Raw genomic sequence first — 26,589 nt, 5'->3', positions numbered from 1 at the left:
GGGCACAGCTGGCCAGGCTGTCACGTTCCTCGACATTGCACCACAATGGTGGCCCCAGTTAGTCATTTTTAATTGGGTTATCATTTTTGCTGTTATTTGAGTTCTTGGTAAATTCTAGAAATCAACCCCTTTTTGGATATATAACTTGCAAGTATTTTCTCCCATTCTGTATGTTGTCTCCTCACTCTGCTGATCTCTTCCTTTGCTATGCAGGTTTTTAGCTTGGTGAAATCCCATCTATTTTTGCTTTTGTTGCCTGTACTTTTATGGAATGGCGCGCACGCGCGCGCACACACACACACACACACACACAGAAATCCTTACCCTTTCCAGTTTCCTGAAATGTCTCGCCTATGTTTTTTTTTTTCTGGTGGTTTCGTATCTTACATTTAGAACTTTAATCCATTTTCAGTTGAATTTTGTGTATGATGAGAGTTTAGTTTCATACTTCTGCATACGGATATCCAACTCTCAGCACCATTTATTGAAAAGGTTATCTTTTCACTGATGCACATTCTGAACACTTTTGTCAATGAGCAACTGGACTCTGGATGTGTGGGTTTGCTTGTAAGCTCTCTTACCCAGTACATTGGTGTATATGTCTGTGTTTATGCCAATATCATGCTGTTTTAATTAGGAAAGCTTTGTAGTATATTTTAAAGTTAGATACGTAATTATCATCTGAAAAATGATCATTATAGCCTCTTTCATATAGTTATTGTGAAGATTAGATGTGTAAGTAAAATGCTTAATGTATTAACTTCCCTCTACTGTCATGCTCCAAAAATGATTATGTGGTGGAATGCACACCAGGCCTGGACAAAATTTGCAGATAGGAAAGAAGTGTGTCAGTGCCCCTCCTGTGGTCTGCTTCTCCTCCCTTGGGGCCTACTGCTCTCCCCAGAGCCCTTCTCTGTGGCCTTCCACATAATCATTCCTCTTCAAGTAGGATTTGTGGGGTTTTTTTTTAGATTTTATTTTTGAAAGTCAGAATTACACAGGAGAGGCAGAGAGAGAGAGAGAGAAAGAGAGAGAGGGAGGGAGGGAGAGAGGGAGGGAGTCTTCCATCTGCTGGTTCACTCCCCAGTTGGCCACAATGGTCAGAGCTGTGCTGATCCAAAGCAGCAGGAGTTTCCTCTTGGTTTCCCACAGAGTTGCAGGGGCCCAAGGACTTGGGCCATCTTCTACTGCTTTCCCAGGCCACAACAGAGAGCTGGATCAGAAGTAGAGCAGCTGAGACTCGAACCGGCACCCTTATGGGATGCTGGTGCTGCAGGCTGAGGCTTTACCTGCTACGCCACAGCACGGGCCCTTCAAGTAGGATTTGGAATCCCTCTCCCTCCCCCTCTCTCTCTCCCTCTCTCTCTCTGCCTCTTTCCTGCATCAAAACATCCTTTGCATATAGCTGCTGTATTCTCATTCCTGGCGCATTCCCCTGTGGAAAAGGCAGGACGATGAAATCAGCCAAGGAAGCTGAGGCTGAGTGATCAACGCAGTAGAGAAACTAGGAGAGTGTGCTATCCCAGAGACCAAGTAAAGAGCATCTCAGGTGCAGGAAACGATCCACTGTCAAATGCTGTGACGGGGTAAGGAGAACCGAGAGTTGTCTGCTGGAGTTAGCAAGGTGGAGTTCATTGGTGCTCCCAACTAAAGCAATTCTGCTGTAGCAGTTGTAGTGAAATTCTAATTAGAGTGCACCAAGCACAGACTAATCTTTGGAGATGCTTTTCTGTAAAGAGCGAAGAAAGAGTGGATGCTGGAGGGAGAACAGCAGATGTGAAGGGGACCTGTGGAAGTCCTCTTCTGACAGCTTCAGTTTCTCTGAGAGTGGAAAGCAGGGCCATCGCAGCTTCGCTGCTAGAGGGAAGTCAAGTCCCATAGAGGACTAAGTGTGAGGGCCGGCTTCAGGAGTTCAAGCAGACTTCAAAAAGTTCCTGGGAAATCGAATTAAAAGTATTTTGGGGGCTGGCGCCGTGTCTCAATAGGCTAATCCTCCGCCTTGCGGCGCCGGCACACCGGGTTCTAGTCCCAGTCGGGGCACCGGATTCTGTCCCGGTTGCCCCTCTTCCAGGCCAGCTCTCTGCTGTGGCCAGGGAGTGCAGTGGAGGACGGCCCAAGTGCTTGGGCCCTGCACCCCATGGGAGACCAGGAGAAGCACCTGGCTCCTGCCTTTGGATCAGCGCGGTGTGCAGGTCACAGCACGCTGGCCGCGGCGGCCATTGGAGGGTGAACCAACGGCAAAGGAAGACCTTTCTCTCTGTCTCTCTCTCACTATCCACTCTGCCTGTCAAAAAAAAAAAAAAAAAGTATTTTGGGAGGAGAGAACTTTCACTTTGCTTACGGCCTTGCCTAAATACTGACGGAGACCGTGGACTCAAAAGGCTTCCAAAGCCTTGGCAGCTCTTGTCAAGACCCTCAGATGCTCACTGATGTCATACGTAGGGGTGCTATTTGCTAAAGTAACAGCAGGAGTCACTGTGCACTTACTTCCCAGGCAAGACCTCTGTCCTAAATTAGTTGCATTGTGAGATTTAACTGTAAAACTTGCTCTCAGTTTTTATACTTCATGAGTGTGGGTGTATAAACAACTGTAATCTGTACTTAGTGTAGAGTTGGTCTTCTGTGTATAAAGTTATTTGAAAATGAAGCTTGGGGCTGGTGCTGTGGCACAGCGGGTTAAAGCCCTGGCCTGAAGTGCAAGCATCCCATATGGGCACCAGTTCTAGTCCTGGCTGCTCCTCTTCTGATCCAGCTCTCTGCTATGGTCTGGGAAAGCAGTAGAAGATGGCCCAAGTCCTTGGGTCCCTGCACCCACATGGGAGACCCGGAGGAAACTCCTGACTCCTGGCTTTGGATTGGCGCAGCTCCAGCTGTGGCGGCCATCTGGGGAGTGAACCAATGGATGGAAGACCTCTCTCTCTCTGTCTCTGCTTCTCTCTGTAACTCTTTCAAATGAATAAAATAAATATTAAAAAAAAAAAAAAAGAAAATGAATCTTGAGAATGGAACTGGGAATGGGAGAGGGAGGAAGAGGAGGGTAGGGAGTGAGGGTAGCAGGGTGGGTATGGTAGGAAGAATCACTATATTCCTAAAGACGTACTCATGAAATTTATATTCATTAAATAAAGGGTTTAAAAAAGTACTTTGGTGCAAAAATTTTTTGAAATCCACGAATAGTTTTTTCAAAGTTTTCCATGAACTTTTTGAAAATCTGTCTATCTGAAAGACTGATGGTGTTGTGTGGTTTAGTGGGTTCACATGTAATGTGGTTTAGTGAGGTTCACATGTAATGTCAATTTAAAATTCAAATAACAAACACGTGTGATGCTCTGAATTTTCTTTATTTTCTATTGATTATTTAAACTACTCTACAAACTGCTCTATAACTCTGCGTAAGCAACCGCGACAGCAGGGTGGGACTTACACTTGGCTATCTTACATCGAAATAGTGGGCAAACATTTGTTTTCTTGGAAGATACTCAACTTTATGGAATACTTTACAGGTGTTGGTATAGTTTAATTCCATATACCACAAGGAGAATCTACCTTAAACAAACAACTCTTTAAACTAAAGAAACACATTTCTTACGCTCTGTTTCAGATGAAATTGTTTTGACAGCTTGAGTCCCTCTCCACAGTTACAGCCTTGAGTTGAAGGCAGATTCGTACGAAGTACAGAGAATTCCCTTGGATTCCCCATCAAATGATGCCCATGGTTCACGTCCTCACAGGTAGAAGAGAGAGTTGGCTAATTCTAAACTTGGTTCTTTATGAATGCTCTGTGCCACCAGGAAGGTCAGTTTGTGGGCATACTGGCATGGTGCTGGGATACTGATTAATCCCTGGGGAGGAAGAAGCATTGGTAATAATTAAAGGGAAAATTCGTTCTTCAAAGTGACTTTTTACTGAATTTTTTAACTGACTGGTTCCAGGTGCAAAAAAGTATGTTTGTAACTAAACAATAACTAACTCAATCAACAAAGGCAATCTCATTCACTGGGAACATAAACTCACTGGGCAAGATGGGGTGAGAGCAGCCTGGCTGATGGTGCTGGGGGCTAGAAGCCATCATACTCAGGGCTAATCTAGGTTTCCCGTGGACTCGTCTTCATCTGAGAGGCTCAGAGTAAGCATGGGCCTTGGACTTTGACAGCAGCTCTTGGACTAATGTGCAGGTGCAGAGGGCAGACTCACGCCAGTTAGCACTTTCCCACCATCTTTGGCTTCAATGTCCTCAACTGTAATGTGGAAATAATACTCTAATTTTCTCCCAAGGTCCTCTAAGATAATATATATAATACAGTCCTCTAGAAACCATAAAAATTAATCTATTATATTCATGTTGCTCTTCTGTTTCTGTGGCAGACAAGGTTCCTCCTACTGCGGAATTAGGGAGTCATGCACTCATTCCTCCTTTGTGCAAAGTTCAGGTATTACGCTCTGCCTAGGGCTAAAACTGAATTAGGTGACAACTCCCCGGTAGACATCTTGAACATCCTATTTGCATAAACAAACAGCTCTCACTCACCTGCCAATTGTAATACAGGTGGCACATTTTGAACGTAAGTCTCTGCATGTGGTCAGGCTTCAGGCCATTGTCATCATAGATGACATTATAGTATGTGGGATTAACAGTTCCTCGACAGGCTGTCTGGCTGATCAAGTAGAAGTCATACCTGAGGAGGAAGCGGAAGGAATGTGGGCAAGAAGGCAGACATAGCTAAGTCCCAACCTAAACGGCACATGATCAATGGATGCTGGCCAAAAATGGGTTTCCCAGTGACACTTGCCATTCATGACGTGTTGCCTCGGAATCCACGACAGTGCCGAGTGGGGGGTTCTGCAGGGTGTGGTTCCTCTCCGTGAAGAACCGCGGCATGCACCTCTTCCTGACCACAACCACTGACAGCCTGGAGCGTTGGGCCAGAGAAACACACAATAATGATGAGAGATTACTTCTGGTGATCTTTAAAAAGGAAACAGAGCAATTCATTGGGAAAAAAACATTCTGAAAGAAGAAAATAAAAATTATCCATGATCTCACCTTCCCTTGAGGTCCAAGCGATTTTTTACATTAGTAATTGTCCTCATATGTTGTGCAAGTGTGGGAGGCCGAGCCATTTGCTTAGCTTTTATCTTTTCAACGTAGCAGGGGGAAAATGGTTAACAGGACAATTAACTTCATTTCATACTTCTGAGGGAAGATTTTCCAAGAGTGAACCATTAAGACCCGATGTTTGGGGGCCATGAGTAATAATCATGCTATTTTCAGCTTCACTCTTCCTCTTGAAATTATTTCTGGGTAGCAAAGGAAGAACCACAAGTCCCTCTTACCTTCAAATGATCCCTTCTAAATCATACAAACTGATGCCTGAGTGGGAGGGCGGATGGATGGATGGACAGATGATGGCTGGACCAAAGGGTAAATGGCCAAGTGTTGATTTCTTTGGTAAAGCCAAGGCCGAATCTTAATGTCCTCCATCATGGAAGGAACCCCCCAGGATGCAAGGGTCACTGTGAAGTTCCACTTTAAGCATTTACATTATTTTTAAAATGGATTATGCATGCTTTCCATATTAACACTGTTAAATGTTGCTATTATAAAGAAAAGTAACTCCTTAGCGCTGTCAGCTGCTAAATTTACAACTGCAGCCCTCAGTGAAGAGGCTGGAGCCTTAATACTCAAAACATTCACCACAGGTCAAGGGGGAGAGAGAGACTGGGGTCTAACAGACTGCACACAGCTGCAGGGGATCCTGCCACCGAGCTATCTCCCTCCTACCAATTACTGATGGAGGTCAACACTCAGCTCCTCCGTGATCATGGCCAGGACACACTGTCCGATGACGGACAGCAGAGATCTGTGCTCTGCTAGGAAAAAGATGCTTTGCAAATATTTTAAGAAGCCAACTTAAGATTGCTGTCCTTTCCATTTTCCACTTCTAGTAATTGTTCACACTTGCCTCCTTGTACAATTACTGGAAAAAAATTGTACATTTAGTACTGAAATGGTGAATCTAAAAATGTAACAATGGAACAAGATGTCTGGGGTTGAAAATGAAGTGATTTCCAAGTGCAGCTCGGCTCTCATGGTGCTCAGACTCCTTTCAGCACCTCCCATAGACCTGAACGCACATTAGTGCCTGCAACCGAGGGGCTTAGGCCCTGTGTGTTCATTTGGGACCACAGCCTGCTTCTTCACGACTGTTGAGTATAAAGCATCTCCATTTGCCAGCAGCCCTGCAGGCTTTCTGCTGCATGTCAGCTGCTCTGCAGAATTCCTGCCTTCCTCTAGGTGCCCCCACCCAGCGCCCTCAAACCTGCCAGCCCCCGAGCCACTTACAGTTAGACCATCCTAACTACATGCCAGTGCAGAGGAAATGTGTCCCAATATACGGGCAGGGTGAAAAACAGAACAAACTTCAGTGCATAAAAAAAATAAACAAGGGGCCGGTGCAGCGGCTCACTAGGCTAATCCTCCGCCTTGCGGCGCCGGCACACCAGGTTCTAGTCCCGGTCAGGGCGCCAGATTCTGTCCCGGTTGCCCCTCTTCCAGGCCAGCTCTCTGCTGTGGCCAGGGAGTGCAGTGGAGGATGGCCCAAGTGCTTGGGCCCTGTACCCTATGGGAGACCAGGAGAAGCACCTGGCTCCTGCCCTTGGATCAGCGCGGTGCCAGCCACGAAGGCCATTGGAGGGTGAACCAACGGCAAAGGAAGACCTTTCTCTCTGTCTCTCTCTCTCACTGTCCACTCTGCCTGTCAAAAAATTAAAATAATAATAATGATAATAAAATATTAAAAAAATAAATAAACAAGGTTTGCACGTCTCGCATTTAACAGTTACAGCTGAATGTGTAGTTGCTAGGAGTATAGCAGAAAAAATGATAATTTAATTTAATACCTGGTATTTGAGTGGGACTCCGTCACAGTGCTCAGCAGCTGTGGGACTTCATATTCATTAATTGTTTTTAGTTGACCGTCTCCTACACCATCACGGTACACAATTACCCGTGCTGGCAAACTATGGTTGTACTTGTACCACTTGTTGAGTGCTCCTGCAGAATTCGGTGAAAAAAACAACGGTAATTGTTGTTTTCAGTAAGAAAACAACGACTTGTCCAATGTCAACAAAAAACAACAGTCATATATATGTCAATGTCTAGCTAGCACTGCTATTTAATAAGGCCACAGAAAATAAGGTGGTACCTAATTTGGGTTATATTTGCAATTATGTAAAAATGGGTAACTTCAGAGAGCATCCCTTAATCACTGCTATTTGAGAAATCATAATGGTTCCTATCACAGACTATATTCTTCATTTAGCATATCCCTTCAGTATAATTTTAATACCCAAACAATAAATTAAAACTTAATTTCTGCAATACATAAAATACCTAAAATCAGATTATACTAATTTACTGTCTTCAAGTCTTTACATCCTCGCAAATAGACTAGATAAAATTACGTCATTTTTTTCTCTAATGAGAATAAATATGAAAGCAAGAAAATGACTTGGCTGCTCCTCTGCAAACATCCTTAGTCACCCAATTAGATTCTAATTCCCACTGACAATGTCAAGTCTGAAAACATTTCCACCCACTCTAACCAGAAACTGCCAAGCAGCAGAGACTGCACAGTAACTCCCACCCTACAGAAACTTTAACAACAACAGCTAAAAAAAAAAAATCAAGTTTTCAAGTGAGGGGAAGTAATATATGTATATATGTATATATATATATTATATATATATATTGCACAACTGCTTTAGGGGCATTTACTGTCAGGAAAACTCATTTCAGTTTGATAGAAGATAATTATATATGTAAGACCATTACCAACATGTCTCAATGAACTCACCTTTTTAGAAACAAAAATTACAACCTCCCAAAGTTTACAGGTGCGATGGGAAAATACATATAAGGAGATGGGGGAATTTGCGTAAACCAAGCTACTAGGGAACAGCAAAGCCAGACCCTGGGCTGGGGCAAGTGAGGAAGTGGATACCCTAGCTTCATCCTCTCATCGTATCCCATGGCAAACATTTCACTCTTGCTCATCTGCCGTATCCCCCATGTTCTCTCTCTATCCTACATCTTACCAGTTAGCACCCCTACCCCGGGTCCAAAGGCTTTTCTCTTACATTTAGACTCAACACTGCTCTTTTCTCCTATGTTTAGACATAACACTACTCTATTATAAGCCAGTTCCTCCTGGACACGTTTCTTTGTGCCTTTAAACCGCTTGTCAGGAACCAGCAGCAGCAAACTTTCTCTCCTCCTGGCTTTCTGTTTATCACACACAGATGAATGCAAACACCAATTAACCTGACTGTAACCCTGAGCCAATGCATAGCTTTGAGAATCTCCAGCTGGGTACCAGTGGACACAGCAAGCTTGGGAAGTTTGCTTCCACCTATCTGGACTGCTATATGCATGGAACTTAGGTCTACAGGAACATTCCTTGGAGCCCACCCACACTGTTGTATTTTTAGTACCAGTCATGAAAACTTTCAAGCAATCTGCAACATCAGCCGTTGTCCTCTGAAGGATGCAGCGAGAAAACCACCTAAAGCAAGTGAGAGATGAGAGTAAAGCTCAAATTCAAAATTCCTGCGACAGCATGCACCGGTACTGAATTATGAAACAGACTTATGGATAAAAGTCAATGTTGACGATTTTGTATACGCTACGTGATCACAATGGCATTTAAAATTCCCTCTCCCCAAAATGAATTTGATGAACGAAATGAAGCACAGTGTTGGCATCAGGTATATCTGAGTTTAAATCCTGGCTAGGAACTCAGCAATGCTGTGGCTTTGTAAATGAATCTAAACTTCTGTTTCCTCATTTCTATGTACCAAAGAAATTTACAAGAGAGTAAGGTACTACCACTTAGGGTGGTGGTCCAAGTTCAATTATATATTACATGTAGAATGCTTGACACAGAGTAACCACTAATAAACAGGAACCACTAGCAATTAGTATAAATAAATGTATTAGTTTAGCAGATCTACTTTTTAAAATATTCAAATACTTCTCAAGCATGTCTGTGACTATCAGTGAGCCTTCTGGACTTAGTATTTTAGCAGGATTAACTTAACTCACACTTCAGAAGCAACTTCTCTTGCTAAATATCATAGACTAAGAGCAGTTGGAAAATAAAAGCCATGACTCAGTAAATGAGTGTCAGCATTTCCACAGCCCTGTAAATATGTGTGACAGTGACACAGCGCTGCAGACTCGCAGTGCTGAGTGCCACCAGCAAGATGCTGGAAGAAGGGCTTTTCACTGCATCCCTCCCCTCCACGCAGAGGCACAAGCACTGATTTGACAACTTCCCCAGGAAAGAGTAACTCTGGGAACCCAGAGTCCAGCATGGCGAAGAGTCTCAGGACGCTCACTGCAGTCTAAGATTCTCTTCACTTGTGTCAGCCGTTCTGTAGGGCAGCACTGTTCAGTGCAGAGAGGACATCCCTCAGCCCGCTGTTTCTCCCTCAGGGGAAAGTGAGAGTCTAGTGAGTGTGTACCTGGCCCTCGTGTCCACGCAGGAGCTTCCCCACAGGGCTGCTTTAGCTCAGCTCGCCTGGATCACGGAGCTGAGAGGAGGGAAGAGAAGCTGCACCCCTACAGACTGCTCCAGCAGGAAGTTCACCCATGAGCGTTTATGCAATGGAACCTAAGTTGTTATCAGCTTAACAAACTGGAAGATGTTTTACATAATCTTCACTGTAACCACAAAGCAGAACCTATAGTAGCCACACAAAAGATAAAGGTTTAAAGGTATGCCACTACAGAAGATCATCGAATCCCAGAGTGAGACCCCAACAGGGTAACAGAACACAGGACCTCAAAACAGGCAGAAAACAATGAACAAAATGACAACAGTAATTCCTCACCTATCAATAACTATTTTATACATCAGTGGGTTAAATTTTCCAATCAAGAAACACAGAGTGACAAAATGGATATAAAACAAGACCAAACTTTATGCTGCCTGCAAGGGATTCACTTAGCTTTAAGGACACAATAAGACTAAAGGTGAAAAATGGTAAAAATTATTCCATGTAAATGAAAACCAAAGTAGAGCAAGGGTGGCTATACTTATAGCAGACAAAATATACTGCTGTCAAAAACTCACAGAAAACAAAGAAAATAAGTATAAGCTAGAGGGGTCAATCCATCCAGGGGATAAAGAAACTATAAACTGGACATCTGCACCCAAGATCACAGTACTGAATTAAACAGATCCAAAAGAAAAAACAGCAGCAATTTAATAATAATAGGGAATGTCCACACCCCACCTCTAACAGTGAGTGGATTCCTAATGGAAAATTGAAAAAGAAACATTATAGACTTGACCAACATATTAGAACAAAAGGATCTAACAGAGTTTTTTTTTAAAAAGATAAACAAAACTGGGTCCAGCACTGTGGCATAGCTGGTAAAGCCACCACCTGCAGTGCTGGCATTCCACATGGGTGCCAGTTCAAGTTATGGCTACTCCATTTCTGATCCAGCTCTCTGCTATGGCCTGGGAAAGCAGTAGAAGATGGCCCAAGTCCTTGGGCTCCTGCACCCACGTGGGAGACCTGGAAGAAGCTCCTGGCTCCTGCTTTCAGATTGGCACAGCTCCAGCCATTATGGCCACTTGGGAAGTGAACCAACAGATGGAAGACCTCTATCTCTGCCTCTCCTTCTCTCTCTGTGTAACTCTGACTTCCAAATAAATAAATCTTTTTTTAAAGAAAAGATAAACCAAACTGACAGAACTTTAGTTAGGCTAACTACTAAAAAAGAAAGATGATTCAGACAAATAAAATCAGAAATGAAAGAGGAGACATTACAACTTACACCACAGAAATTCAAAGGCTCATATATACTACCATGAGCCATGAATATCCAACAAACAGAATAACCTAAAAGTCAAGAATGAATTCTCAGAAACACTCAACCTATCATGAAGAGATAGAAAAAACTGTTGTCTGTATATATATGTAATATTTACATATAAAGCAAGTGTGGCACAATGCTTAAAATTTTAAATCTATGCATACTCACTGACCTCCTCCCTATGCCTTTCTGTGTAACTCTTTCAAATAAATAAATAAATCTTTAGAAAAAAAAAAAGAATTAGTACCAATCCTTCTCAAACTCTTACAAAAATCTGAAGAAAATACTTCTGAACTTATTTTATGAGATCTACATAATCTTTATACTGAAGCCAGATAAAAACACTGTAAATTGGGAAAAACTATGGGTCACATCCCTGAAAAACACAGATAAAACTATTCTTAACAAAACACTAGCAAACCAATTCAACAGCACACTGAAAGGATCATGCAGCATCATCAAGCAGGATTTACATTTCAGATGCAAGGATGGTGCAACACATGCAAATCAACAGAGGTGCTACAGCACATTTACAGAATGAGCTAGTAAATTAGATCGTTTCAGCAGATGCAGGAAAAGCACATGAAAACTTGCAACATGTTTTCACGATAATGAATTTCTTTCTTTCTTTCTTTCTTTTTTTTTTTTTTTTTTTTTTTGACAGGCAGACTGGACAGTGAGAGAGAGAGACAGAGAGAAAGGTCTTCCTTTGCCGTTGGTTCACCCTCCAATGGCCGCCGCGGCCGGCGCGCTGTGGCCGGCGCACCGCGCTGATCCGATGGCAGGAGCCAGGAGCCAGGTGCTTTTCCTGGTCTCCCATGGGGTGCAGGGCCCAAGCACTTGGGCCATCCTCCACTGCACTCCCTGGCCACAGCAGAGAGCTGGCCTGGAAGAGGGGCAACCGGGACAGAATCCGGCGCCCCGACCCGGACTAGAACCCGGTGTGCCAGCGCCGCTAGGCAGAGGATTAGCCTAGTGAGCCGCGGTGCCAGCCACGATAATGAATTTCAACAAATTAGGTACAGAAGGACTGTACCTCAACACAGTAAAGGCCACTACTAATATCATACTCAGCAGTGAAAAGGTGTTAAGCTTTTGCCATAAGATATTCAAAGGAGTTAATGGAGGGGCCGGCACTGTGGTGTAGTGGGCTGTCTCTACCTGCAGTGCCAGCATTCTATATGGGCACCAGTTCATGTCCTGGCTGTTCCTTTTCCAATCCAGCTCTGCTTATGGCCTGGGAAAGCAGCAGAAGATGACGCAAGTGTTTGGGCCCCTGCATCCATGTGAGACACCCAGAAGAAGTTCCTGGCTTTGGACTGGTAGAGCTCTGGCCGTTGGGGCCATCTGGGGAGTGAATCAGTAGATGGAAGACCTTTCTCTCTGTTTCTCCCTCTCCCTGTCTGTAACTCTACCTCTCAAATAAAGATGTATTTATTTATTTGAGAGGCAGAGTTACAGAGAGAAGAGAGGCAGAAAGAGAGAGAGAGAGAGAGAGAGAGAGAGAGAGAGTGGTCTTCCATCCGCTGGTTCACTCCCCAGATGGTTGCAACAGCTGGAGCAGTGCCGATCCAAAGCCAGGAGCCAGGAGCTTCTTCTGGGTCTCCCACATGGGTGCAGGGGCCCAAGGACTTGGGCCATCTTATACTGCTTTCCCAGGCCATAGCAGAGAGCTGGATCGGAAGTGGAACATCTGGGTCTCGAACCAGCGCCCATATGGGATGCTGGCACTTCAGAATAGGGTGTTAACCCACTGCACAACAGCGTTGGCCCCATATATAAAATCTTTAAAAAAAAAAAAAAAAGAGTGCTGGAAGTCCTAACCAGAGCAATTAGGTAAGAGAAAGAAATAAAAGGCATCAAACTTGGAAAGGAAGGAATCAAAGTTATCTGTTGGAAAATAACACCACCTCATATACAGAAAACCCTAAAGACTCCATCAAAAAACTTAGTACTAATCACAAGTTCAGTAAACTTGCAGTATACAAACCTAACTTATAAATACCAGTTGTGTATCTGTACACTAACAATGAACCAGCTTAAAAATACCTAATTTATAATAGCAGAAAGAATAAAATACTTCATCAAAGAGATAAAATCTGTACACTGAAACCTAGGGAACAGTAATGAAAAATTGATGACACAAATAAATGAAGATACTCCATGTTCATGGAATGGCAGAATTAATATTACCAATATATCCACACTGCCCCAAGTGACCTTCAAATTCAATGCAGTTTATCAAAATTCCAAAATGTCACTTTTTACAAAAAATAGAAAAAAAAAAAAACTGTATGAAGCTATAAAAGGTTCCACGTAGCTAGAGTACTCTCAAGCAAAAAAAAAAAAAAAAAATCTAGAGGCCTCACACTTCCTAATTTCAAATTATATTGCAATGTGACAGTAATCAAAGCAGGCTGTTATCACTTGTATGTGGAATCGTGAAAAAGTAAAAATTCATAGAACCAGAGTGCATGGGTGGTTTCAGGGGTCGAGGGGGGAAATGAGACGTCGGTCGAAGAGTACATTCAGTTGTAAGAGATTGAGTTCTGAACACCTAACATATATCATACATTGACTATAATTAATTATAATGTACTGTAAACTTGAAATTTGCTAGAATATATTTTAAATATTGTCCCCACAAAAATTCTGTGTGAGGTAATGGATATGTTAATTGGATATATATATCAAAACATATTGTATACCTTAAATATATGATTTTTGTCCTTTATATGTCAATAATGGAAAAAAGTTGGGAATTTCCCCCTAAATGGTAATCATTTGAGGAAAACCTAAGGCAGATCCCTATCTCATTCCTTACATCAAAACAAATTCTAGATGTACAAGGGAGGAAAAAGGAAGCCCTCTATCAACTTGATTAATGAAGTGACACATATAGTAGGAATTTCGTATAACTTAGAATGAAGCTGTAGGCATACAAGTACGATGCCACTTTGGCTTTTCCCACACTCCCTAATTTATGCAGACCACACATTCTCTGGAGCACTTCAAATAGCTTAAGCCAGGAAGAAGAAAATTTGCAAGCAGCTCCTACAGCTTCAAAATATATCAGTTTGTTACAAATACTGAAACAACTCTAAGAACTACAATTTACAAAGCATTGTAAGCCAATAAAGCATGATCCCTATTTCTGCCTTTATTTTTAGTAGCAGTGTGAATAACAATCACATCAAGTGACTATAAGCAATAATAGTAACAACAAGCAGCATGTATTGAATATTTACCATGAATGGCAATATCCTAAGCCCCTTATCTTAATGTAATTTCCATAAGTGACTTATGAAATGGCACTATTACAATCCCAATTTTACAGATAAATACAGGGAGACACAGTGAAGTTAAATAACGAGACCTCAGGGATAGCATACGAGGACATTTTTGGAAATTTAATTCCAAAGCTCAGAGGATCGATCCCACAATGTAAAGTACCAGTACAGTGGCCAGGACAGTGCAGACAATCAGAAAACAAATAAAAACACAAGAACTTCTACATATTCATCATTTGGGAGAAATGTCTGAATACAAGCAATAATAAATGTAAACAATTAGCTTTTTAATGAGGTTACTTATTATCCCAATTTCACCAATCACGTTTTTATACATCAGTGTAATTTATGACCCAACGATCTGGTGAATGATACAAATTATTCCTTGCTGTTATGTCTTTTAGTTAAACACAAAAGTCTAATTGGAGAATATGATATGGTAGTTTTAAAGGTACCTGGTGACTTGAGGGTTAACACTGGCCACAAATCCAACCACCGCCATATTCTTGTTGAATGCATCCTTACAGACATCAATACCGACCACCATCAAGGACTTCAACTAGAAAAGTGAAGGTGTCAAGACTTAATGGTATGAAGTACCACTTTTCCCAAAGAATGATCAATACAATGTTTTTAAAAACTGCTTCTGGCTCCTAAATTAGTTAAACCATGTGCCAGGAAGATCAAGATCCATCTGAGGCTCTTTACTAAACCAGAAACAAGACAGACTCAAGCGATGGAGGGAGGAAAACTGCCTCTACTTTGCTTCAAGAGGCACTGTCGTTCAAAACAGCCACCATCCTGTGTGGGGTGAGCAAGGGGCACCAGAGGCTAACGGGATTCTGGGAAGTTACCCGCCCGCCCCTCACGTCTGGTCTTGAGGGATCTAAGCAGGAGTTCCACTCCCGGCCTTCACGTCCCTGAGGGGTCCTCCCTGGCACCTCCAAGGGCACGGCTGGGGCAACCACGTTCTTCCTGGTTATGGAAATGGGCAGCATTCCCTCAGCTCTCACTCTCCTCACTTCCTCCCGTGGTGGCTACCACTCAGGAAAGAGGGTTTCCTCAGTTCCCTTCACAGTGCAGAGGCTCGGATCCCGGTTCACACCACTTCCCCAGGCTCTGCGGAGGCCCCAGTAGGGTGCGAGCCTTCTCGGAGGGGTAGCACCCTGCGGAGAGCAATTCAACACAGAGGCCCAGGAACACAGATTTCAAAACCGCAGCTGGGGGTGGGGGCGGACAGCAGCGTTGTGGCGCGGCGGGAAGAGCTGCCACCGGTGATGCTGGTGCAGGGAGCATCAGTATGAGGCCTGGCCGCTCTGCTTTCAATCCAGCTCCCTGCTGATGTGCTGGGGAAGGCAGCAGAATATGGCCCACTTACTGTGAACCAGTGGATGGAAAATCTTCCTGTCACTCTGCCTTTCAAATAAATAAGTCTTTTTAAAAAAAATTAGCAGCTGAGACCAGTGAGCGGCAGCATCACATATGGGTGCCAGTTCTAGTCCTGGCCGCTCCACTTCTGATCCAGCTCCCTGCTATGGTCTGGGAAAGCAGTGGAAGACGGCCCAAGTGTTTGGGCCCCTGCACCCATGTGGGAGACCTGCAAGAAGCTCCTGGCTCCTAGCTTCAGATCAGCCCAACTCTGGCCATTGTGGCCATTTGGGGAGTGAACTAGCAGGTGGAAGATCTCTCTCTCTCTCTCTCTCTCTCTCTCTCTCTCTCTCTCTCTCCCTCTGCCTCTCAAATAAATAGATCTCTAAAAAAATAGCAGCTGGGGCATCCATGGCAAGTCAGATTCTCTCTTTTTCTTTTAAATGGCTGCAATGGCCAGAGCTCGGCTGATCTGAAGCCAGGAGCCAGGAGCCAGGAGCTTCTTCCACGTCTCCCACGCGGGTGCATGGGACCAAGCACCCGGGCCATCTTCCACTACTTTCCCAGGCCACAAGCAGAGAGCTGGATCATGAGAGGAGCAGCTGGGACTCAAACCGGCGCCCATATGGGATGCCAGTGCTGCAGGCAGAGGCTTAGCCTACTATGCCACAGCGCCAGCCCTCAGATTCTCTTTCATGAAACATTAGCAGCTTAACTGCAGTCCTTGAGGAGGGGCCACGCCTCCCCTTCTTCTGGGCATCCCCATAGCAGCTTGTCGAAACCCAGAGCCCACATCACAGGCCACAGACTCCACCAAGCCACCTGCCACAGAATGCTGGGATCCCCTGATGCCACCTCCTACTCCAACTCAGAAATCTGACTGCCTGCCTGATAATTAAAAGGAAAAAGGTGAGAGATCCTCACAGGTATCTCCACGGCCCACAGCTCGCCTCCCAGTTTGCAGGTCATCTGCATGGCAATCTTGGTGGCGATACTCATCATCATGCCTTGTTTATTCAAGGTCCGAACCAGCACACACTGGCTCGGGACTGGACAGTCTGTGCTCAAATATTTTTTAATGGAGTCGTAATAGTTCTTCTGATTTGAAGGTAGAATGCACATTACCTAAAAGAAAAAAAGATAAAAATTAATTTACTAATGCTTAGAAGTAGCTTCTTGCAAAACGCAAGTATATGGATTCCCGCTGTGTTCCCAAGAAGGAAATGCTCACAGCAGCACAGTTCTCTGAGACGGCCTTTCCCTGCCATGGATTCATCAGCACCGTTTCTCCAGCCGCTCACTCTGCAAAGTCCAACTTCAGTCCGACCGCCTCCCTTGCCTTCTCCCTCCTCCCTGTTCTCCTGATGGGCTTCTGTCAATGCCCCCACAGTGCCTTCCCACTAGCTCTTTCTCTAGCTACTCCCCCAACACACACACACACACACACACACACCCTACACACACACACACACACCCACATACCACCAACACACGCTGGTTGTGACCTCCCTCTAGCCCTCATTCCCAGTGGTCCCTCCCCAACACCATCACTCACAGATGAGCTAAGTGGAGAATTAGCTTAAGCTGTTGTGCTTTTCCCAGCAGACACCAGGATAATCAAAATGAAAGAAACTAACTTTTTTTTTCTTTTACTGGTGGTTGAGACAGGGAATATAGGGAGAGGGAAAGTAAGGGTTAAAGAAGCTGCAGGTCCTCTGGTCTTTTAAATTTCACCATCTCTCCACTACCGCTACTTCTTTTCAGGTGTCTCCCACACTATCAGGTGTCTCCCACACAGAAGGGCTTCTCCTGGCTTCCCTCTCATCTACTTCCTGTATTAAATGCTACACCTTCAAGAGCCCCTGAATTGTAGAAAAGATTAGCATTGTTCAAATTAGCAGAAAAAAGTCATTTTTTTACCTATAGAACTGTTTAGAATCATAGTCTCAAAGATTAAAATTATTTATAATTGAGTATATAAAAAGGGAAATATTCCCAAACTGTCAGCAAAATTCTTAGAGGTCTTCCTTCCTTCCTTCCATCCTGCGAGTTTGGGGCCAAGCAAGAAAGGTGGCAGAACAGGGCATGACCCAGGAAGACTGGGACTGAGAGGAGATGGGAACCAAGTGAGACTGGTTGTATGCCAGGGGATGGAGAAGCAAACCGGTGCATGGAAGGTACAGGAGCCGCCTTTCTCATTCTCACACAAGCAAGGTACAAACAGGGAAAGGGGGAATGTTCTCTGTGGTGTTGAATTGAAATATATATATATACACATATATCCACACACACAGTTCACATATATGTGTGTATACATACACATGTGTATACACCAGTTCAAGTGTGTGTATAAACACACACCACACAAATATTTCCTGGCTTTGCCCATGAGAAAGCCCAGGGGTTGCAACACCCAGGTGGCAAATACGTGCACCAGTACCCACGTCTTGGCTTCTAAATGCTACCTGTCACCAAAGGAATCAAGGATTCCAGTAGAGACTACAAGATGCCAGAAGGTAAAAAGTGTTTCAACGGGGCCAGCACTGTGGCGCAGTAGGTTAATCCTCCGCCTGCAGCGTCGGCATCCCATATGGGTGCCGGTTCTAGTCCTGGCTGCTTCTCTTCCCATCCAGCTCTCTGCTGTGGCCTGGGAAAGCAGCAGGATATGGCCCAAGTCCTTGGGCCCCTGCACCCGTGTGGGAGCCGCAGAAGAAGCTCCAGACTCCTGGTCAGTGCAACTCCGGCCACTGCAGCCATTTGGAGAGTGAACCAGCAATTGGAAGACCTCTCTCTCTCTGTCTCTCCCTCCACTGTCTGTAACTCTACCTCTCAAATAAAATAATAAATAAATTTTTTTTGAAAAAGTGAACAATGATGGGGTCATCTGAAAAAGACACAGAAGCCAACCTGAATGGCAACATCAGGGACAATCTGAGCATCAAAATAACCAATAACGGGAATGAAATATAGCCAAGAAAAATAGGAATCCATATAAAAAACAATATAAAAAAGAAAGAAAAATGAGGAGAAGAGAAATCTCTTCCTATGCCACCTAACAAATGAAGACGCAACGACGGAATAATTAGAAAACCACCACTTGGCAACCACAACCGACTGGGGGAGGCTGAGGTCCAGAAGAGAAAAAAATTCCAGGAATCACGAATGGTTGAGAGATTTTTTTTAAGAACTGGGATAAGCGGAATATTGGAATGTGATCTAATCATGCCTTGCCTGCAAGCAGTCTGCCAAGTCAGAAGTAGCTGCACACACATGCGCGCACACACACACGTGTGTACCACAAAACTGGGAAATGCGGCAAATGTGGACATCCCACAGAGCGGTACAGTGCAGAGGAAATGGCACTGATAAAGGATGAAGGCCACAGAAGGCGGGAAGAATTCCGGGGAAACAAACCCAACTTCATGGCTTTTCTAAAGCAAACAATACTCAATTCTGAATGTGACAGAACTAGCGATCACGAGTGACTGGGCAACGCCTGAACCCTCCAAGAATCCACTGAATTCCTGGGAGGAACGGTGAGTCCCCCACACTGACGGGAAGAGGGGAGAGGCAATTTTCCTAAATTTAAGCAAAAGATGGCCCCCAAAAGTTTGAAAACATGCAGACATCTGAAAGGCTGATGTAGGATTATTCAAAATATTAGTATTAGAAATATGAAAAGGAAACAAAATACTGATTAAAAACCTAAGATTAGTATTTGCATGGGTGTTTTGCAATCTGCAAACATATCATGGGAGAGCTAGTTCAGGTCCCTTATTTTAATACTGTAGAAGATACAAGTAAAAATAAACATTACACTTCAAATAAGGAAATGTATCCTGTACTTACCAACTGAACACCAGGATCAACATGTTGCTGTATAGCTCTAAGGAACGCAGCTGGATTTTCTTGTACTTTTATGCTACATAAAAAGATTAATTTTGAGGCTATATCATTCCCTTAGTAGTACATCATCATCCATTGTTACAAATAATAAAAATGGATTTTTATAATACAAGTAGTTTTAGAAAAAAGCCTTAAAGAAAAATCAAACTTTTTGAGTCTAAAACTGTTTCTCCCACTACAACATATGCCAAAAGTCATTTCATGGTCATATTTACTAGCATGAAAAATAGTTTGATGAAAAGGGAAATTTTTGCAAGTTTACAGAATCCTAAAGTTAGTAATTCTGCTGTTCAAAGAGCAGTTGAAAACAAGTTGTTTTTTTGTTTGTTTGTTTTTTTTTTTTTTTGACAGGCAGAGTGGACAGTGAGAGAGAGAGACAGAGAAAAGTCTTCCTTTGCCGTTGGTTCACCCTCCAATGGCCGCTGCGGTCGGCGCGCTGTGGCTGGCGCACCGCGCTGATCCAATGGCAGGAGCCAGGTACTTCTCCTGGTCTCCCATGGGGTGCAGGGCCCAAGCACTTGGGCCATCTTCCACTGCACTCCCTGACCACAGCAGAGAGCTGGCCTGGAAGAGGGGCAACCGGGACAGAATCCGGCGCCCCGACTGGGACTAGAACCCTGTGTGCTGGCGCCACAAGGTGGAGGATTAGCCTAGTGAGCCGGGGCGCCGGCCGAAAACAAGTTTTGAAACTGCTAATCTCTTGGTATCAAGGGTCTGAAATAGAGTTCAAGTTAAACCAGGACTAAGGTTTCTCTAATATTTAATCTCTTTGGAGATTTTAAAATAAAAGTTCCAGGAATTGGGTTAAATGAGATGGAGAAAGTCAACTAATCCTCATGATTCAGACAAAAATAATGGTGGCTTGTTTGGAGTCTGGAATATCTAGCCTTAAGTCAATCATTTGTTCTGTACTTGTATTATGTTAGGACCCAGTTGCTGTTAAAAATCTGCCCAGCAGGTGGCAGGACCACTAACCCCGACTGCTGTTGTAACAGAGCTACGACTAAGTGGTCTTTTCCAGTTCAACTTTTTGCCCTTGGGGCTCAGCCGCTCTTACTGTCCATGCCTCCTAAGGTCAACAGGCAAATGGTTCAGGTCAAAGAGGTTATGCACATTAAATTTGGCAAGTACATGGATACTTCGTGGGAAACTCAAATGAGTGATTTGTTAGCAGATCTGATAAGAGGAGAATTCTAAATTGTGGTGTAAAATGAGACTTTGGGAATAACCATGGTTCTCAACAATGCTTATACTGCTGATATTAATTAGTAACCATGTGTTTAAAGAATAACTTCTCACCTTGCCAATTAGGACATTTGTACCTCCACTATACAAAGAATAAGAAGTATCTATTCTTCTTTTCAGGGCATAGCAAGTTTGAAAAAGCGAAGCATGCCCAACTTCATGGCTTTTCTAAAGCAAACAATACTCAATTTTGAATGTGACAGGATAAGTACGGACATTTTACTAAGCAACTCCTTTAATGCTTCCATCCCCAGCAACTGCTTATAGTATATAACACATAGTAGACACTCAATAAATGTGCAAATGACTTTGGATTGATTAAAAAAAAAAAGCTATCTAAATGATTAATTCTACTCTGTTATAATAGAATCAGAAGAGTTTATTTTATTTTATTATTGCTATTTTATTATTGCTTCTCAGCCTTTTGGCTAAGATCAAATGTAGATCTGGTTTTATAAGACATTTTAAAGCATAAAATCTATCAAAATATTTCAGGAAATGAAACATACTTGTATATCCTATTTGCTGTTAAGTTTTATGTTAACTAATATAAAAAGAGGGGGAAAAGCTGAGAAGGTGACATAGGGACTCACTGATTTACACCCCAATGAGTACTGAAAACATCTGAGATAATGAGATTACTGCCTACAGAAGACTGTGAAAATGAAGTTTATTATAAAGACCAACGTAAAAAATGCTTTAAATTTATAAGAGAATTTAATCATCACAAAACACATCTTTTGGAACAGCAACTACTTTCTTGGCACTTTAAAGGAGCTTTTGTAGTTACATCAGTCATTATTTCCCCCTCAAACCAAACCAAATGAATACAATAAAAAATGAGTGCATTCTCACATTTTGGGGTAGCCCACACCAAATCCCATGGAACTTCCAACTCTTCTCAAGCAGCTCAGAAAGTTCTCCATCACGTTTTCAGCCCTGCTACCACACAAAAGTAGCCATTTCTCCAGAGACTGTGCACTTAGAATCTTGCAAGTTCGTATATCCTTGGACCAGTCGGCAGCAGACATGGGTTGACACTGAGAAAAACCATGAAAGGATTGAGCCATTTATTCAGACAGCAATGAAACAGAGGCAGTGTGAGGACAGCCAATGGTTTTCATGACAGACTAGTTAATACAGCTTGTTATTCGGTCTTAAAACACAGGCACGGGCACAATCCATGTGCTGAGGCCTCTGAGCACCAAGCCAGGTCTGCCAGGCACTGGCTGCAGAACCTCGGTTAAAAGGTGTCACACTCTCCTCTATGTGCAGGGAACGGTGTCTGATTTAAGGGCCTCGAAAATTCCCTTCTACTTTAAGTCTATCTATGGCCCTGATTCTGAATGGCTCAGCTGAGCAAGCTGTGTGGTTTGATCTCTTTGTTTTAGGCATCTAGAGATTTCAAACGGGAAATGCTGACTGTTGATGCTCTAGGTCATCACACTGAAACTGACAAGCACTACAGGGCAGGAGGATCAGCCCTGATGCTAGCTGTGTTGTGTTTAGGAGCAAAGACGGGCCAGGACACAGTCTCCTTTCTCCCTCCTACAAAGTTCTCAGGAGACCAGCAAAAAGCTCTCTGCACAAGGAGGGGAAACTTCAGATGTGTCCCCAGCATTCTGCTTATAACCAAGAACTTGATTAGAATGAAATGTCTCTGCTATGAGATCTGCTGTTAGGATTATAAGGGACCACAATGCAATCCGATATCTCTTGCTACTCAAACTGCTGTTTTGCAGGCCAACAGCAGGACCATCTCCTGGGAGCTTGTTAGAAATACAGAACCCTGGGCCTCACACACTCAATCAGAATCTGCAAGTTAACAAGTTCCCCAGGTGATTCCTATGCACATCAACATGTAATACGAATTCCAGTCCCCCTGCTTTAAACTTGAACGCCGTGGTTGAAAGAAGCTTAGGAGCCACCGGGCATTGAGGGGTGTCCAGTGCTGGTCTCTCGACACTGGAGCCTGGGCATTTTCTGCCACACACTCTGACTTCCGGTCTCAGGTTATCCTCGGGATGCTTAACCAGTAAGTGCCCAGGCCAGGACCTGACGCCAGGCAGTGACCTTAGCCTGGGAATGAAGGGCTAGCCAGCCCTCCATAAATGGTTCTATCTGGAGCCAAGGTTCACTCATGGCCTTTACAGCCAGTGGGAGGGGAACCACTGCCCTCTCACACAGAGCATTCATATTTGCTGTCATCTGATGAACTGGGAGGAAAGCCAGGTCAGTGTGCTGAGGCACACCATGGGCTTGTAAACCTTTAGCTTACTCCATTCTAGAACCTGGTTTCAAAAAGGTAGAACGGGCTGGCACTGCGGTGTCGGAGTAGAGCCGCCGCCTGTGACACTGGCATTCCATTCCCTATGGGTGCTGTTTCAAGACCCAGCTGCTCAACTTCCAACTCAGCTCTCTGCTAATGCACCTGGAAAAGCAGTGGAAGATGGCCCAAGCGCTTGGACCCCTGCAGCCACGTGGGAGACCTGAATGAAACGCCAGGCTCCTGGTTCCACCCAGCCCAGCCTGTCGTTGTGGCCATTTGGGAAAAGAACCAACGGATGGAAGGTGGATCTCTCTCTCTCTCTCTCTCTCTTAGTCTCTCTCTCTCTCTCCTCCTCTCTTTCTCTCCCTCTCCCTCATTGTAACTCTCTTTCAAATAAATGAATCTTTAAAAAAGAGAAAAAAAAAAAACAAAACTAGAACTGGCCAAGAAGTTGATGACCGCCCACTCCCTCTAGGGGGCGAATTCTCCCATTTCTCACTGTAAGGCTCCTTCTCCTATGGAGATTAGATTCCATACTAAAACATGTCCCCCCCCCCAAAAAAAAGTAAATATAACTCTGCTTATAGAGATTATGAGATAGATCACTGTCAGGTTATTTAAGGCCTGGTTCACATGTGAATCTGGAACTGAGCCCCTCTTCACTAGCCTCTATTTTGGTACTTTACAAAGTTTTGCTTCATTTTTAAAAAATAGTTTTTCCCTCAGCTTCACCAATAAAGTTTTGATAATTTGGAAGATTGTTAGAGAGATGACAGGGGTAGGTGCTGGGGCACAGCACGTTAAGCGGCTACTTAAGATGCCCCCTTTCTGTATCAGAACCTTGTGATCAGGTCCTGCCTCCACTTCCAATCCAGCTTCCTGCTAATACACACCTTGGGAAGCACTAGGTGATGCTCTAGTACTTGGGTCACATGGAAGACCAGCCGGAGTCCTGGGCTCCTGGCTTTGGCCTGATCCAGCCCCAGTTGTTGCAGGCATTTGGGGAATAAAACAATAGATGGAAGATCTCTGTTTCTCTCTCTCTCTCTCTCTCTCTCTCTCTCTGTGTGTGTGTGTGTGTGTGTGGTGTGTGTGTGTGTGTTTCTGTCTCTCTGCCTTTTAAATTAAATGAAAAGTAGTAATTTTTAAGAGATTAATTTATTTATTTGAAAGAGATATGGAAAGAGAAGGGGGGAGAGAAAAAGAGGGAGAGAGACAGAGAGAGAGATACCAAGATCGTCCATCTGCTGGTTCATTCCTCAAATGGCCACAATGGCCAGTGCTGAACCAATCTGAAGCCAGGAGCCAGGAGCTTCTTCCAGGTCTCCCACCCTAGGTGCAGGGGTCCAAGTATTTGGGCCATCCTCTGCTGCTTTCCCAGGTGCAGTGGCAGGGATCAGAAGTGGAACAACCTACATCACAATGATGGCTCCCGAAATGAGTAATTTTTAAATGGGCAAACAGAGGTGACAAGTAGAAAGATAACACACAATTTTTGCATCAAATAGGTTCATTTCTTCTGAAGCCCAGAAGAAAGTGAAATTTGCCTCTTTAGGTCTCAGAATGTCTCTCTCCGCTAGTACCACGTCTAGGAGGTGGGTTCTCTGTGAGTTTCTTCGTCTTTATGCTGACTGACCAGCACTGTACTCTGAAAGAGCAACAGACACAGCTGACACAGCAACAAAAACTCTGACGTCAGAAACACAGTCTATCAGAATCAACCTTCATCAGCTAGAATTTTCTCAAGGAGCTGTGGTTTTGTTTGTGTCTTAAGTCACTTTAACAGTAGTACAACACTCAATAATATCTGGGTGTGTTTTAATTACAGTGGTTTGAAATTCAGTTTTCTAACTGACCAAAATCATGTCTCTGGGTGCCACTGAGTTCACACAAGTAAATCCAGATTGAAAAGGGAATCAGAAGGACCTGAAGTCTTGCGACAAAGGGAAGGCAGGGCCATGATCACAGAGAGACCAAACAACTATTACAAACCCATCAGTCACTCTGGCAAACCAGCAGGTTTGCACATATTCAAGTACAGACTTTAAAGGAAAAATAAAACCACAGCACTTACTATGTGATCTTGCAGCAATATTTTTTCTGGAGGAACAACTCGGCCGGTCAGGGACACCTGGCTTCCAAAATGCAGCCCCCAGGTCTCTAGCTCGAAACGCGCATCCTTGTTTCTGTACACAGAGTCGGGTTAAATCACTAAGGTGCTTATTTTCTAAATAACCTCAATCATTAGAGATGTAACTTACCGAATTATTCAAGGACTGATTTTTCAGTGTCTTTATAATTCTTGGCTTCTACTTTTATGAATCATTTGTTTCCCTGCTCAAAAGAATCATGGGTAGGGGGCTGGCACTGAAGTGCCAGCATCCCACATGGGCGCCAGTTCGAGACCTGGCTGTTCCCTCTTCCGATCCAGCTCTCTGCTATGGCCTGGGAGAGCAGTAGAAGATGGCCCAAGTCCTTGGGCCCCTGCCCATGTAGGAGACCAGGAAGAAGCTCCTGGCTCCTGGCTTTGGATTGACGCAACTCCAGCTGTTACGGCCATCTGGGGAGCGAACCAGTGGATGGAGGACCTCTCTCTCTCTCTCTGCCTCTTCTCTTCTCTGTGTGTGTAACTCTGACTTTCAAATAAATACATAAATCTTAAAAAAAAAAAAAAGAATCATGGGACAGTGATGCCCATTTGGGACATGCAGAGAAGGGAGAAGGTTCCAATGGGGGTGCACTGATTAGAAACATAACCCTCCGAGCCATAAAGGCCTTGGGGTGAACTCCTAGCTCTATCTGACCTTGACCAAATGATTAAATCCTTAAAAGCCTTGGCTTCTTCACAAACTGTAAGGATAATAAAAGTAAGGGAACAAGTCAGAAACTCCCCTCCAGCAGGCGCACACCTCAGGGAGGTCCGGGATAAAGGAAGTAAAGTGCATTCATAAACTAAGGAAACACTGGCATGACGACAGACATGCACATTTGTCAGACAGAAACATTCAAGAAACACCTCTCAGTGAAAAAAGCTAGTTACAAACCATGATGCAGAATGCTATGCTATTTTCCTAAAAAGAACAGGATTATACACATTTGCAAATAGCTGAGAGAATATACACCATTCAGTTGTGATCCATTCACTTCTTAGATAAATACTTGCTGAATATCAGCACACTCTTATTTCTTTTTGCTTATACAAATTTCTAAATTCTTCCATGAGCTAGAAAAACTTAAAAAAAAAAAAAAAAGAAACCCTGTAAAGGAAAATTATCATTCTACAATAACATGGTCCAGTAGCAACACAATCACCCCTTGGTAACCTCCACAGATTGGTTTCAGAATGCCTGGCAGATATCAGATATCAAAATATGGGGATGTGCAAGCCCCTTACATAGCATGCCACGGTATTTGTATTTGTATAGTATAGCATAGCATGGTTATTTGGTTATTTGCATATAACCTACACACATCTTTCTGCATACTTCAAACCATTTCTAGACTACTTACAATATGCATAATGTGTTATGTAAATACTTGTTATGCTGGATTATGTAGGGAATAATGACACGAAAAGAGATATCTCTACATGTTTAATACAGATGCAAGAAGGGCTGACTGTA

The 26,589-nt window shown here is 43.7% G+C and overlaps 1 protein-coding gene across 4 annotated transcripts in view; it reads right to left on the bottom strand.

The window, feature by feature from the left end:
- Positions 1 to 3,323: 3,323 nt before the first annotated feature.
- PIWIL4 (piwi like RNA-mediated gene silencing 4) overlaps positions 3,324 to 26,589 on the bottom strand; it is a 47,205-nt gene continuing 23,939 nt past the window's right edge. For 3 of the 4 annotated variants that reach the window (XM_089332746.1, XM_089332739.1, XM_089332741.1), the window contains 10 exons: positions 25,041 to 25,152; positions 21,553 to 21,737; positions 19,396 to 19,468; positions 16,471 to 16,671; positions 14,634 to 14,737; positions 8,494 to 8,564; positions 6,901 to 7,054; positions 4,791 to 4,910; positions 4,529 to 4,676; positions 3,324 to 3,842 (listed from right to left, as the gene is read on the bottom strand). In XM_089332746.1, the coding sequence (XP_089188872.1) occupies positions 3,726 to 3,842; positions 4,529 to 4,676; positions 4,791 to 4,910; positions 6,901 to 7,054; positions 8,494 to 8,564; positions 14,634 to 14,737; positions 16,471 to 16,671; positions 19,396 to 19,468; positions 21,553 to 21,737; positions 25,041 to 25,152 (1,285 nt within the window). In that variant the 3' untranslated portion in view covers positions 3,324 to 3,725. Of the gene's footprint in view, positions 3,843 to 4,528; positions 4,677 to 4,790; positions 4,911 to 5,044; positions 5,137 to 6,900; positions 7,055 to 8,493; positions 8,565 to 14,633; positions 14,738 to 16,470; positions 16,672 to 19,395; positions 19,469 to 21,552; positions 21,738 to 25,040; positions 25,153 to 26,589 lie in introns of those variants that run through there. The other variant, XR_016233773.1, reaches the window with a different exon arrangement.

The sequence above is a fragment of the Oryctolagus cuniculus genome, chromosome 1 (genome assembly GCF_051225735.1).
Source record: "Oryctolagus cuniculus isolate XC-2025 breed Fujian yellow rabbit chromosome 1, ASM5122573v1, whole genome shotgun sequence".
Taxonomy (NCBI): domain Eukaryota; kingdom Metazoa; phylum Chordata; class Mammalia; order Lagomorpha; family Leporidae; genus Oryctolagus; species Oryctolagus cuniculus.
Note: the sequence above shows the minus strand (reverse complement) of the source record. Positions and strands in the feature narration are given on the sequence as shown.